Source organism: Peromyscus maniculatus, chromosome X, assembly GCF_049852395.1.
Source record: "Peromyscus maniculatus bairdii isolate BWxNUB_F1_BW_parent chromosome X, HU_Pman_BW_mat_3.1, whole genome shotgun sequence".
In the NCBI taxonomy this organism is placed as follows: domain Eukaryota; kingdom Metazoa; phylum Chordata; class Mammalia; order Rodentia; family Cricetidae; genus Peromyscus; species Peromyscus maniculatus.
This window is the reverse complement of record NC_134875.1, coordinates 134,610,421-134,625,518: the sequence shown is the minus strand read 5'-3', so window position 1 is coordinate 134,625,518 and position 15,098 is coordinate 134,610,421. Positions and strand designations below refer to the sequence as shown.

General features: G+C 46.6%; 1 protein-coding gene across 2 annotated transcripts; it reads right to left on the bottom strand.

The window, feature by feature from the left end:
* Window positions 1-596: 596 nt before the first annotated feature.
* Glod5 (glyoxalase domain containing 5) lies at window positions 597-14,859 on the bottom strand. Of its 2 annotated transcripts, none has more exons than XM_006997525.4 (4): window positions 14,705-14,859; window positions 12,008-12,145; window positions 3,421-3,576; window positions 597-929 (listed from the first exon to the last, which is right to left on the bottom strand). In XM_006997525.4, exons 1-4 carry the CDS (start codon window positions 14,729-14,731, stop codon window positions 804-806), a joined length of 447 nt encoding a protein of 148 aa, XP_006997587.1. In that variant the 5' UTR covers window positions 14,732-14,859; the 3' UTR covers window positions 597-803. The 2 variants fall into 2 exon arrangements, with proteins under 2 accessions (XP_006997587.1, XP_076418163.1); XM_076562048.1 differs by lacking the exon at window positions 14,705-14,859 and adding an exon at window positions 12,286-12,392.
* Window positions 14,860-15,098: the final 239 nt, after the last annotated feature.

The following is a 15,098-nucleotide window of genomic DNA, read 5'->3' as shown; positions in this document are numbered from 1 at the left end:
GAAGGGACCGGAGCAGAAGCAACTTGCCAGCTGCCGTGGTGGCTCACACCTGGAAGGTGGAAAAGGCAGGAGGATTGCCCTGAGTGTGAAGCCAATCTGACTAGAGGAAAAGAAAGGGCGGGAAACAAAAAGAAACAGCGGGAAGAAAGAGGAGAGGGAGAAGAAGGGAGGAGGGTGGGAAGGAAGAGGGCGCCAGTTGAGCTTATTCTATTTTGGGAGCTGAGCTTCCATGAAGATCCAAAGAGAGAAAGTCCTGGATACTCCCGAGTGAGACCAGAGAAAGAGCTCCGGAGGGAGGTGGCGATGTTTGCTCTGACTCTGGGATGTCTGCTATGATGAGGAGGCTCAGTGAGGCTGATGGGGCAGGGGAAGGAAGCATCACGAAGCAGCTAGAGAAATGGAATAGGTTGAAAAGTTGGAAGAGGGATGATGGATCATTGGCAAGGAGAAATCTGTCAAAGGCCTTGACTCTCAAAAGGATGACCCTGGATTTAATCTCCAAAGACACCAGACTCTAGCCCAGAGCTCCGAAAATGTCAGAGAACTCATACCCTAGACAAGCCCCCAGACGTAGGACCGCGACGAGAACGATGAGCTCATATGAAGACAGGAGTCATTTATTGGAGTAGCTTTAGATGGGGGCTGTCTAGACACAAAAGTCTGCACATAAACCTGTCTTAGGTCCCCCTTTGCAGCATCGGTGACATGCCAAAGTTCTCAGTTCTTGGAGGTCTCTGGGATTTTCAGGAAATGAGGGCTATGATGACATCTTGTGGGACACAATGGAGGAAGGCCAGTGTCAATCATGAGGTGACATAGTTGGACACTTCAATGAGATTTCTGTCAGGATCTCGGAAGTAGATGGACATAATAGGCCCCTTTGCTCCTGTTCTGGAGACTGGGCCCTCCTCAATGGGGACATCAAAAGCCTGAATGAAGTGAGCAGACAAGACAAAAGTCATGTGTCCCAGATACATGAGACCAAAACTTAATTCCTCAAGATTTCCGTCTTGTTTCTTCCCTAGCCCGTGCTCTAGAGTTTGAACTCAGGGACTTACACATGCTACAACCACAGGCAAAGTTGAATTCCTATGGTGTCTAGACTGCCAAGCTTTCTGACCTCATCTCCTCTACTCAAGGTATATGGCCTCAGGCAGAATATGTAATTGCCTTGAACTTCCATTTCCTCAATTTGTAAATTGACAGTGACAGTAATGTTAGTGAGCAAGAATTTAAGCACAGTACTTGGATCAAAGGATATATTCGTAGTTTTGTTCTCTAAACAGTACTGGGAATTGAACCCGCAGCTTCCTGAGGGACCAGCCAGCATTCTACCACTGAGCTACATTCCCAGCCCTGTAACTATTGGCTTTAATTGCTTCTCTTTTCACCAAGATAAAATGTGTGGTTGTTTTGTTTTGTTTTTTGAGACAGGGTTTCTCTGTGTAACAGCCCAGGCTGTCCTGGAACTCACTCTGTAGACCAGGCTGGCCTTGAACTCACAGAGATCCTCCTGCCTCTGCCTCCTGAGTGCTGGGACTAAAGGCGTGCACCACCGCCACCCAGCCTTATTTCCTCTTTATATAAAAAGCTATAAAAGAGCTCATATATAATGTGTGTGTGTGTGTGTGTGTGTGTGTGTGTGTGTGTGCACATACATGTGGAGGTCAGAGGACATTTTGTAGAATCTGTTGTTTTGGCCTCCTATCACATGAAGTCTGGGGATTACTCATGCTGTGTGGTTCATGTGGGAAGTACTTCTTTCTACTGAGCCATTGCTGCCCAGATGTAAATTTTTGGTTTGTTTTTCTTTCTTTCTTTTTTTTTTTTTTTTTTAGTTTTTCGAGACAGGGTTTCTCTGTGTAGCTTTGCGCCTTTCCTGGATCTCGCTCTGTAGACCAGGCTGGCCTCGAACTCACAGAGCCTGGCTCTGCCTCCCAAGTACTGAGATTAACGGCGTGCGACACCACCAACCGGCGTTTTTCTTTTTTGAGGCAGGATCTTACTATGTAGTCCTGGCTGGCTTAGCTCACTCTGTAGCCCAGGCTGGTCTCTAACTCACAGAGATCCACCTGGCTCTGCCTCCCTAGTGCTGGGACTAAAGGTGTGTGCCACCACACCAAGCTTCAGATAAAGGTTTTATTATTATTATTATTATTATTATTATTATTATTATTATTATTATTTTGGTTTTTCGAGACAGGGTTTCTCTGTGTAGCTTTGCGCCTTTCCTGGGACTCACTTGGTAGCCCAGGCTGGCCTCGAACTCACAGAGATCCGCCTGGCTCTGCCTCCCGAGTGCTGGGATTAAAGGCGTGCGCCACCACCGCCCAGCTTCAGATAAAGGTTTTATAAACATGATAGATTTTTGTTAGTTATGGGAAATGAAAGCTGGAGTCTTGTGCATGCCGGGCAAGGACTCTGCCATTGATCTCCACCACCTAATATTCCCTTTTTTCCTCTCAGTACTCAAAGATGATTGTATTTTGTTATGCTTCTACTTGGCATTTTTTCTTCTCCTGTTTCTACATAACAAAGCATACAGATTTTATAAATATGATCAAGACAGGATCTCTCTCTGTATGCACTTGGCTGTCCTGGAACTCGATCTATAGTCCAGGCTGGCCTTGAACTCCCAGACCCGCCTCTGCCTCCCAAACGCTGGGATTAAAGCCGTGTGCCACCTCCACCTAGCTCTGACCATATTTTACTGTGTCTTTTCTTACTTAGACATTAACACAATAAAAGACTGAGTATGTCAGAACATTATTTACAAATATTCTTCTTTAAATTTTATAAAATTTACTGTATTAAAAGACTGGCAATAAAACTTTACACACCAGCATTAACCAGACCCAATCGTTTTTCTACTTCTAATTCTAATTGGATTTTGTTTTGTTTTGGGTGGTAGATAAGTGTATAAAGTATATTCAGTACTGATTTCTGTGTAAAAATGTAATGGAAAGCTCCACCACGGTTCTGAATGCTTATTCTAACTGTATGGATGCTCATGGAGTTGTACTCTTCCCTCTCAAATCAATTTGGGTACATGAAAGCGACATCAGTCAAAGGAAGAAGGCGGGATGTGGATGGGATGGGAGCTGTCCTGTCTGAGCTTTGAGGAAGACCTAGTTCTTGGGTCACACTTCTGCCTTGACAGAACCTACAGTAGCTTTCTTTTCTTTTTTCCCATTTATTTATCTTACATCCTGGCCAGTCTCCCCCACCCCATCCTGCCCTCCCAGTCCTTCTCCTGGATTCCCCCTCCTAACTCCCAATCTCCTCCTCTTCCTCTCCATCCAGGAGAAGGCAGGTCTCCCCTGAGTATCAACCAAACATGGCCTATCGAGTTGCAGTAAGACTGAGCACCCCCCAGGTGTTAAGGCTGGGCTTTCTTGCTAAGAATGGCACTGTACTCACCTTGAGACGTTTCATCACCTCCTCCAAAGGCACTTCTGTGATCAGACAGACATCCAGGGAGCCCGGAATGGGGTGAGCGGCTTTGGGATCAAATTCCTTTCCCACCTCGTGTAAGTTAAATTTTTGGTCTCCAAAACACAATGCCTTCCGATCCCCCTGTTTAGGAGAGAGAAAACGGAGAACTAGGATGCCAAGATGAGTCTGAACTTACTGCAAAAAGGAGAACAGGCCGCTGATCCATCTAGCAGACTGTGTTTTCAACAAATACATTTGTGTCAGTCTGTGCGTACACAGTACACACGCAAAAGAAGGCGTCAGATTCCTCGGGGCTGGAGTTCAGTGTGCTTGTGAAAGGCATGGCTTGTTATTTGGGTCCTAGGATCTGATCTCCATCCATTCTTCATGATTGAGCACCCAGTGCTTATAACCACCAAGCCGTCTCTCCAGCCCAACATTCTTTGTTTGTTTGTTTTGTTGTTTGTTTTTTGAGACAGGTTTTCTCTGTTCAGCTTTTGGAGCCTGTCCTGGAACTCACTCTACTGACCAGGCTGGACTTAAACTCACAGAGATCCGCCTGCCTCTGCCTCCCAAGTGCTGGGATTAAAGGAGTGTGCCATCACTGCCTGGCCAGCCCAATATTCTTTAAATTGTTCTTTAAAAAAAAATTTTTTTTTGCCAGATATGGTGGCACATACCTTTAATCCCAGCACTTTGGAGGCAGAGACCAGCAGATCTGTATGAATTCAGAGCCAACCTAGTCTACATAGTGAGTACCACGTCATCTAGGACTACATAGTAAGACCCTGTCTCAAAAATATTTTTACACTCACTTGTGTGGAGGTGGATGCTGTGTGCTATGTGCAGAAGCCAGAGGACAACTTTCAGGGTCCATCCTCTCCTATGATGTGGGTTCCAGGGATGTGATTCAGGTAGGCAGGCTTGCTGGTGAGTACCCTTACCTGCCATCACCACCATTTTCTTCAGAGACAAAGTCTCATGTGATCTAGGCTGGCCTTGAACTCACTACATATCAGAGGCTGGCATTCAACTCCTGATCCTCTTGCCTCTAACTCCATGTGCTTAGATCACAGAAATATACCATCATGCCCAGCTTCTTCTTTCTGTGTTTTGTTTGTTTGTTTGTTTTTTGGTTTTTCAAGGAAGGATTTCTCTATGTAGCTTTGTGCCTTTCCTGGAACTCACTTTGTAGACCAGGCTGGCCTCGAACTCACAAAGATCCACCTGCCTCTGCCTCCTGAGTGCTGGGATTAAAGGTGTGTGCCACCACCGCCCGGCTCTTTCTGTGTTTTATTTCATTTATTTATTTAATGTAATGTGTGCGTATGTCTGGGTGTACGTATGTATGTATGTATGCGCACACGTGTGTGCAGTGCTCACAAAGGCCAGAAGAAAGTGTCGATCAAGTACTTCCTGGAACTGGAGTGACAGGCAGATGTGTGTCCCCAGTGTGAGACCTGGAATTGGAACCCGGGTCCTCTGGAAGACTAGCAAGCCCTCTAACTGCCGTACCAATTCTCCCAGCTTCCTTTTTCGGAGACAGCGTCTCACTATGTAGCCTAGGCTAGCCTCAAACTCTCAAACTCATTTTGGGCCTTGTGCTCCTGAGTGCTGGCCTTGCAGGTGTGCATCACCATGCTTGTTTCAGACAGCTGCGGGGGGGGGGGGGGGGGGGGTGCGCAGCCGTGTGTGTTTCTTGTTAGAATGTTCATATCGCCCAATGCTTAAAACCCACCCAGGCACAGACGGCAATGTGTCCAGCCCGTATATCTTCCTCCCTCCCTCCTTCCCTCCCTCTTTTTTTCCTTCCTTCCTTCCTTCCTTCCTTCCTTCCTTCCTTCCTTCCTTCCTTCCTCCCTCCCTCCCTCCCTCCCTCCCTCCCTCCCTTCCTCCGTTCCTTCCTGTCTCTGTCTCTTTCCTTCCTTTGGGATTTCACTGTGTTGTTTAGAGTAGCGTGAAACTCCTGGACTCAAGTGATCCTGCCTCAGTCTACTGCATATCTTTCCCCACCCTTTTATTTTTATTTTTTTCCTCATGAGAACAACTCAGATTTCTGTACAGCCAATGGTGTGTTCCCAAGCTTTCTTAAAAAAAAAAATACACCTCAAGCCAGGAGTGGTGACATGCGTATAATCCCAGCATTTAGGACGTTGAGTCCCGAGGATAGAAAGTTTGACTTCACCTTGCATTCCCCAGAAAGACCCTTGCCCCAAAACAAAACAGAATCAAAAGGAACCAAACAAACAAATCCCACTTCTTCTGTTTCCCGAATTCCTGGCTAAGAGGCCATTGTGTAAGAGAAGCCTCACAGGCCGTGCCCAGCAGGGAGGGAGCACTTGCTGGTGGGGTTTCCAGGAATCTCCCTGCCCCACTGAGCGGGCACTGTGTGCCTATTCATTTCCTCCTAATGACACATTCATCTGGCTGCTTGTTCAACTGAGAGAAAAAGACAAGTGTCTCCTTTAATCCCGCGGTAGTTCTTGCCTCTGCCCTCCAAACAGTCTGTAACTGATGCATAGTCTTCCTTTTTTTGATGTATTTATTTTTATTTCGTGTGTGTGTGTGTGTGTGTGTGTGTGTGTGTGTGTGTTTTATCTACATGTATGTGTGTATGTGTACCACACGCATGCTTCACACCCATGGAGATCAGAAGAGGAGGTTGGGTTCCCTGCAACTGGAGTTACTTAGGATTGTGAGCCGCCATGTGGTTGCTAGAAACTGAACCCAGGACCTCTGCAAGAGCAGCCAGTGCTCTTAACCTCTGAGCCATGGCTCTAGCCAGCTACCTCTATTTCTTGATTTACCGCCTTCCTGTATTCTGTCCTCTCTCTGTCAAGACAGAGGAGAGTTAGCTGAACATTATTACTACCCCCCCCCCTGCCCAGTACTATTCTATCTTAATTGTAATTCCTCTGTTCACTTCTTTATTAGTTTTAAATAACTGGTTCCATATGTTTTTTGTTTGTTTTTTGTTTATTTTCGAGACAGGGTTTCTGGGTGTAGCTTTGTGCCTGTCCTGGAACTTGCCTTGTAGCCCAGGCTGGCCTTGAACTCACAGAGATCCACCTGGCTCTGCCTCCTGAGTGCTGGGATTAAAGGCGTGCGTCACCACCGCCCGGCTCCATGTGTGTTTTTTAGCATGCTAGGGAATAACGCTTACTTTTTTTATAGCTAACCCTTGTCACCTTCTTTATACCTCTTAGCTCTGGCATTTCTTTTACGATTTCATGATCTCTTTCTTCATCCCTATAATTGAGACTACATCGCACTTTTATAGCTGAAGGACACTTTGGCCCAGTGTACAGTTCTGTAAATGCTGTTTGATCAAAGCCTTTTAAATGTCTGCTTCCAGGCTGGCGGTGTTCCCAGTGGTGCAGCATTCACCTAGCATGCATGACACCGGATTCCATTTCCAAGACTGTTACAATTGCCTTTAATCCCAGCACTTGGGAGGCAGAGTCAGGTGGATCTCTGTGAGTTCGAGGCCAGCCTGGTCTACAGAGTGAATTCCAGGACAGCCAGGGCTGTTACATGGAGAAACTCTGTTTTGAAACACCAAAAAGAAAGAAAGAAAGATAAATTCATTGCTCATTATCTTCCCTGAATCTGGTGTTGCTGCTAAAAGCTCTGCTGTTGGGGGCTGGAGAGAGGCTGTGTGGTTAAGAGCACTTGCTGCTCTTGCAGAGGACCTGGGTTCAGTTCTGGCACCCACATGGTGCCTCACAACCATCTGTAACTCCAGTTCTGGGGAATCCAATGACTTTTTCTGACCTCTGTGGGCAGTACACTTTCAATGTGCAAAACACTTACATACATAAAATATGAAATCTTTTTAACTGGATATGGTGGCGCACACCTTTAATCCCAGCACTTGGGAGGCAGAGGCAGGTGGATCTCTGTGAATCTGAGGCCAGCCTGGTCTACAGAGTGAGTTCCAGGACAGCCAGAGCTACATAGTGAGATCTGGTCTGAATCCCCCTCCACCACCATATATATATATTAACACTGTACATATACATAAACAAATTAACACTATATATATATATATATATATATAGTGTTAATTTGTTTTCTTTTTATTGTATATGTTACATTGTGTGTGTGTGTGTGTATGCATACATGTATAGGGGCCAGAGGAGGTCAGCTGCTCTGTGCTAGCCTACTCCCCCTTATTTCACGGACCTTCGAGCTAGGCTGGCAGTCAGCCGCAGCGGACCTCCCGACTCCACACATGCCCCACAGCACTGGCATCACAAGCAGGGATGTAACCATGCTGGGCTTTCTTTTTATGTGTGTGCTGGGGATTTGAACCCAGTCTTCATGCCTATTCAGCCAGTGCTCTTAGCTGCTGAGCTGTGCTGACCAGCCCCGTGTTGATCATCCTTTTGTTGGTAATACAGCCACCTTGCATTCTCGAAGCTCAGAGTTTTTCTTGACCTTAGATGTCCTAAAAGTTCACTTCAGCATGTCTACGCACAGGGAATGGATCATATTTATCACTGATCCCTGCAAAGCCTATCTTGTTTTGTGTGTCTATTCTCTTTTTTTCCTGTTCTCTCCATCCCTAGCCCTGCCTTAGATACCATGATCATTTTTCTTCTCATTGAATCATTGCTCGGGTCTTTATTCGGATAGACTGCCTCTATTTGCTCTTTATGGAATAAAACAAATGTTGATAGTGCATGCCCCAAGCCGTCATGTGTTTTGCATGCCTCTTCTTGGTGTAAAAGGTCTGCTGTTGTTTTTCTGGGGTATTGTAAGTGGCGTCATGCTGTAGTGTCTTGTTGTTTGTTTTTAATTTTTTCCTCAGTGTGATCTTCTTAGGACCTGAAGCACATCCAGCCTGCTCTTGCATAGTGTCCCCTTTAGATTTTAAATTTTCACAGTCTGCCACTTCATGACCCTTTGAATTGATGTACTCATTTTCAGAGAAGTTTAACACTCACAGCAAAACTGAGAAGGTACAGATTTCCCACGCCCGCCCGCCCAGGTTTACGAAGTTCCCACGATCAGCATCCCAGCAGTGGATACATATGTTGCTGCTCCTGGAACTACATTTGATACAGCATCCACTACCCCATTGTTCCTGTCACAGTTCAGCCGGGGGTGGTGGACACTGTGGACTCCGACATGGCACAGGATAATGTCGAGGTCCTCAAATGCCTCAGTGTTCTGGTCTGCCTCTCACCCTTCAATGCCTGGCAGCCAAGGTCATTGTATTGTCTTCAGAATGTTGTCTTTTCTTGAACATTATATTGAGGCACGCAATACGCAGCTTTTTACATTGCCTCTTTTGCTTTGTGATATATATATATATATATATATGTGTGTGTGTGTGTGTGTGTGTGTGTGTGTGTGTGTTATAGTGATTCTCTCTCTTACCTCCCTCATCTCTCTTTGCCCCTCTCTTTCCTGTCCCTGCATGAAGTAGCATAACAAATATTTTATTTAAAATAAAACAACAACCTGGGCAGTGGCGCACGTCTTTAATCCCAGCACTTGGGAAGCAGAGGCAGACGGATCTCTGTGAGTTCGAGGCCAGCCTGGGCTTCAGAGCGAGATCCAGGACAGCCAGGGCTACACAGAGAAACCCTGTCTCAAAAAAAAGAAACCAAAGCAAAGCAACAGAACAGGTCATGTACACTGTGAGGAGCGACAGCGGCTACGCCCGTGAAACCTCCTCAAGGCCTCATTTCTCTCTCTCACTGTAACCCATGATCTGGACACAGCAGACATTATCTCTTGTCTGCTGCAGGACATCTTCATAAGGCTTTTTTTAAAACTTTCTCTACATTTACTACTTTTGAAGTTATTCCATATTCTCAAGATAGCGTTGGATCTGGCCTGGAGAGATGGCTCAGAGGTTAAGAGCACTGACTGCTCTTCCAGAGGCCCTGAGTTCAATTCCCAGGAACCACATGGTGGCTCACAGCCATCTGTAATGATGACAACTGGTGCCCTCATCTGGCCTGCAGAGACACATGCAGACAGAACACTGTATATGTAATAAATAAATCTTAAAAAAAAAAAAGATAGTGTTGCATCTGTGGAAACCTCCGTTTTCCTTCCAAGCTTACTTCATTTTTCTCTAGGTATATTGGGTTTTTTCTTGGGAACCACTCCATCTCAACCTCCATGTATTCCTGTTCTCAACCATCGTCATGTCTCTTTGGGGCCAGGAGGTGGGGGTGGGGGGGGGCAGAGGAAGACATCAGGTATCTTACCCCATTGTTCCCCACTTTATTGTATTTATTTTTAAAATGATGGATGGATGGATGGATGGATAGACAGACAGACAGATAGATTGTGTGAGAGAGAAAGAAAGAGAGAGAGCACATGTGTGGAGGTCAAAAGTCAGCTCTTGGGACTTGGTTTTCTCTTTTCACCATGCGGACATGCGGACATGTCCCAGAAATCTAACTCAGGACCTCAGACTTGGCAACACATACTTTTATCTACTGAGCCTCTTGCCAGCCTTTAATGACGCAGTTTCTTTGTTAATTGTGGTGCTGGGAATGAAACCTAGACCGCTCTGCGCGCCGGATAAGCACCCTGCTCCTGAGCTGTATGTACCTCCAGCCCCACGGAGCACACATTTTTCCAGGCCTTTGTACCTAACAAGGCTTTGTTCTACACTTACCTTTGATTTGCGGTTCAGCTGGGCACAGAATTTTAGGTTGCATTTTTCCCCCAGAATTATTTTTCAATTAATTACATTTGTGTTTAGACAATTTCCATTTCACAATGCATACCAGCCACTCACCCCCCACCTCCCTGTCACCCCTTCGGCCCCTCCTCCTCTTTACAAAGCTCTCCCTCACTTTCATGACTACTTTGTTTAGTGACCCACTAAGATTAACCAGGGTGTCTCTATAATCATGGGTTTAGAGCTATCCATTTGGAGCCTGGTGGGCTCAGCAGTGGGTACACAATTAAAGACAATCGTCCCTTCCCCCCAGAGTCTATCAGTAGTTCAGAGGTAGCAGGTAGGCCCCATGAGTCCCTCCCCCTTCCTCGACTTCCTGTTGATAGGGCTGGGCTGGTATGGGCCCAGGTGACTACAGTTGGGAGTTAATAATTGCAATAGTTGTTTCATAGCCCGTCGCCCTATCTTCTGGCTCTTACATATTTCCATCCCCTTTTTCACAGTGTCCCCGAGCCCTAGAGGGGGTGGCTGGAATATCTTGTGGAGGGCTGGGCCCACAACCCTTGCTATTCTCTGCCTCTTAGGCAGCCTGAGTGTCTGTATTCATCGCCTTTCTTTGTAGGGAGAGGCTTCTCTGATTAAGGCTGGGAACAGCTTTTGTTCTGGGAGTAGGGACCACATGGAGCGATGCTGAGGCCGAACCGGAGGCGGGGCGGGCGTGCTTTCCCAGAGTCTTAAAAGTATAGTCCTATTGTTTTCTGGCCTCTGGTGTGACTCAAGAATTCTGACATTTGCATGTTTCTTTTTCTTTTGTAGATGAACCACTTTTTAATCTTTTGGCAAAGTCTTAAGACGGACTTTTCGGTGTGCTGTTTTGCAATTCCCACAGGGCGTATCTGAGTGTTCCTGTGCTGAGGACACAGCTAACTTTTTGTATATAAAGGCTGCAAAATTTGCTTGCACTTTTGTTGAGACCAGAGACCTTGAACTAACAAGACCTCTTGCTTTATTTCTTTCAAAGTTCCCTCCTCCTGTTTTCTTTACTCTCTCCAAATGTCTCCCTGTTCGTAGTTTGGAATTTCTTCCATTGATCCTTTTACTTTTTCTCTCATTTCCCCCTGTGTTTGGGGTTTTAAAGTTATACTCTGTTGTACCTTTTTAAAACTGTTTTGGCAGGGCTTAGGATTGGTATCTGGGTTTAATGCATGCTCGGCAAATACTCATCACTGAGCTGTACCTTCAGCCATAAGTTACATTTAAAGTATTATTAATTATTTTAAGATAGTATCTCACCAGGACAGCCAGGGCTACCCAGAGAAACTGCGTCTCAAAAAAACAAAACAAAACAAAAAACCAACCAACCAAGCAACCAACCAACAAACGGTATTTCATGTATCCTAGGCTGGTCCCTAACAAACTTGCTAAGTAGCTGAGGACGCTCTTAGACTTTCGTTGTCCTGCATCCATCTCTCCAGTTCGGACTTCTATGTGCAGAACCATACTTGCCTTATGTGCTGCTGGGGACTGAACCAAGGGCTTTGGGTGTAGAAGGCAGGCATTCTATTAACTGCGCTCCATCCCCTGCCATAGGACGTTATCAACTTCTATTGAAGGAAGCTGGGGAGATGGTTCAGTTAGTGAAATGCTTGCTAGACAGGCTTCAGGGCCTGAGTTCAGCTCCCCGGTGTCCATGTCAGCAAGTCAGAATCTCAGTGCTGGGGAGGCTGAAACAGGAGTCTCCCTGGGGCTTGGTAGTTATTCAGTCTAGCTAAATAAGACTTCTGGCCTCCATCTGCATGCGCGTGCATGTACAATCACACACACACACACACCACACACACACACACACACACACACACACACACACACACACACACACTTACTTTAACGCACTTGAAGTTTTGAATATGGGGACATGATTACCTTGAAAGTAGTGACTTCCAATCCCAGGATCTTAGAATAGAACATGGTGGTGTCTTCGATGTTCTTCACCGTCATCACAATGTGGTCAAGTCTTTGGATAAGACACTGGGAAGGGATCTGACTGCTGTTCCTCCATAGCTAAAATGTAAACAAACAAACAAACAAAACAGATTTAAAAAACCCACCCAAACTCAGATAAAGCCAAAACGCCACCAAACACTTCCTGGTTCCTTCTGCTCCTCTCCCATCACCTCCCCAACCACTGGGACCCTCCTCACCCCCATTTCAAGGGGAAACTCCTGCAAGAAACTCTCTGTGAAGTCCATTGCTCCTGCATGGATTCATACAAGAGGCCACATGACTTCTTCCCTGTTTTCTTCCTCTGTCTCCCACTGGAAAGGCAACAGTGAAGACTAGGGAAGTTGAAATTCACACCAGCATGCTCTTGTTTTCCCAGAGTTGCAATTTCTTTTTCTTCTTTTCTTTTTTCCAGAGCTGAACACCGAACCCAGGGCCTTGCGCTTGCTAGGCAAGCGCTCTACCACTGAGCCAAGGCCCCCCTACCTCCCCCCCCCCCAGCTGCAGCTATAATTGTGAGGGCAGGGCAAGGAGGAACTTGGGGTGGGTAGGACTGAAAGCTGGCGCAGCAATTAAGAACACTGGCTGCTCTTGCAAAGGACTGGGGTTCAATTCCCAGCACCCACCCACATGGTGGCCCACTGCTCTCTGTATCTGTGGTTCCAGGGAACCTGATGTCTTCTTTTGGCCTCCACAAGTGATGCACAGACATTCGTACAGACAAAACACCCATGCACGCTTCACAGAAAAGGAGGAGCGTCTGAGATGAAATAAAAGTTTCTGAAGCCAGGTGTGAGGCTGAACACCTGTAACCGCAGCACTTGGGAAGCTGAGGCAGGAGAATTGCAAGTTCAAGGTCAACTAGGCACTGTCCTGAGACCCTGTCTCAAAAACAAAACAGAACAACAGAAAGACCAGCGAGATGGCTCAGCAGGTAAGGGTATTTGCTGGACCCTGGCTCAGTCTCCAGCACCCACATGGTGGCTCACAACTGTCTGTAACTCCCTTTCTGGCCTCCACGGTCACTTCACACACGTGGTACAGGCAAAACACTCATATACATAAAAACAAGCGAACAGTTTTTAAAGAAAAAGTTCTGGGCATATGTGTTTACAGAGCCAATTCTGATACCTAGTAAGGAAACTGCCTCAAAAACCAAAACCAGCCAGGCAGTGGTGGCGCACGCCTTTAATCCCACTCAAGCGGATCTCTGAGTTTGAGTTCTAAGCCAGCCTGGTCTACAAAATGAGTTCCAGGACAGCCAGGGCTACACAGAGAAACCCTGTTAAGAAAACAACTAACAAGAACAAAAAAAAAAAAAAAAAAAAAAAAAAAAAAAAAAAAAAAAAAAAAAAAAAAAAACAACAACAAAAAAAAAAACAACCAACTACCCTTACTGCCATTCAGGCCCCACTGAGGAGAAAGCTGTATGTTCTATTTTTCCAGTCCTATTTGGGGCTGGAGAGGTGAGGTCAGTCTGCTCTCCAAGAGCTCACAAAGGCTTGTAACCCCAACTCCAGGGGATTTGGTGCCCTCTTCTGGCCTGCACGGGCACCTGTACTAGCATATGCATAAATTAAAAAAAAAAAAAGAAGTCCTATTGAACCTTTTAATGTCTGTAGAATCTGTTTTATTCCTGATATCACTGATTTGTGTTTTTTTTTTTTCTAATTTCTAGGGTGTAAACAGAAATTACTAGTATTTTCGGGATCTGTTTGAAGAACCAGTCTCGAGCGTTGCCGATCTTTTCGGGTGTCTGCTTCCTGTTTCCCCTATCTCTTACCTTTTCCCTCCTTCTGTTCTTTTACGGCTGAAGAAAAGCTGTGTCTCTCAGCTCCTTAGTATGGGAGCTGTGGTCACCGGCTTTGTTCCGCTTTTCCAGTCGACGCTGTTTCCCGCTCACCACTGCTTCAGTCGCAACCCCAATGCTGACAGCCAAGAACATAAGCTCACCCCTTCCTCTGAGTGGTCAGTGGCCTGGACAGCACGCCTTCCCTCCTTTGGTCTGTTCCAGACTCCTCGTGGTTTTGTTTGTTTGTTTTTGAAGACAGGGTTTCTCTGTGTATCCCTGGCTGTCCTGGATCTCACTCTGTAGCCAAGGCTGGCCTCGAACTCACAGAGATCCGCCTGCCTCTGCCTCCCAAGTGCTAGGATTAAAGCCACGTGCTGCCACCACCTGGCTCAGACTCCTCTTTAAGGTTCCTTCAGGCTCTCAGGGCCTTAGAACATTCTGACAGGCTTCAAGGTCAAGGATCCCCCAGCCTTCCTCACACTGCTCTATCATGCCAGCCTCAGGGGCATCCACTAGGAGCCACCTTTGGGTACCTCCCCAAGTCTGAGGCTGAACGGAGTCCCAGCTGAACCACCCCGAGAGAGCAGCCAGCCCTTGGCCTAGGCCCTCCCAAATATACCACACAGGACTGGCCTCTACAGGCCTAAGCAGAACCTCTGCTGCCCTCTGGTTATCTTTGAGAGAAGAGGCCCAGTGAAGGGAGTAAAGGGATGGTAAAGCCGTAAAGGTGTTCCTGAGAAGGGAAGTGAGTCGGCAGACCCGGCTGGGGTACCCCAGCCTGGTTAACACCCATGCCCAAAGCCTCCAGCTCCCCCCACACAACTCACCTGATTCTCAGACGTTGGACCCCACATCCTGACTAGTAGACTGGAGGGCACACAGAGCTACAGGGCAGGTAGGTTGGGGCTGGGATTGGCTCTGTGCCTAGAGATCAAGGGGCAGGAATGGGAGGTGCGGGCTGAGGACATTGGGTGGGGACAGAGGCAGGAGGTGCAAGGCATGCAGCCTCTAATTCATTAAACCATGCTAATCGCCAATCGAGGACAATAAACGCAACCGTTCACCTAACCCGACACAGCTATGCTGTATACAAGGCCTTTGCCCAGAACAGGGAAGTGCTTAACCGTACTGACTTTCCTGTTGATATCCACAACTTAAACAATAAAGTCAGCAATATCTAAACACTGCCAGAGCGTCAGGAGCTCAAGGTCACCCTTGGCT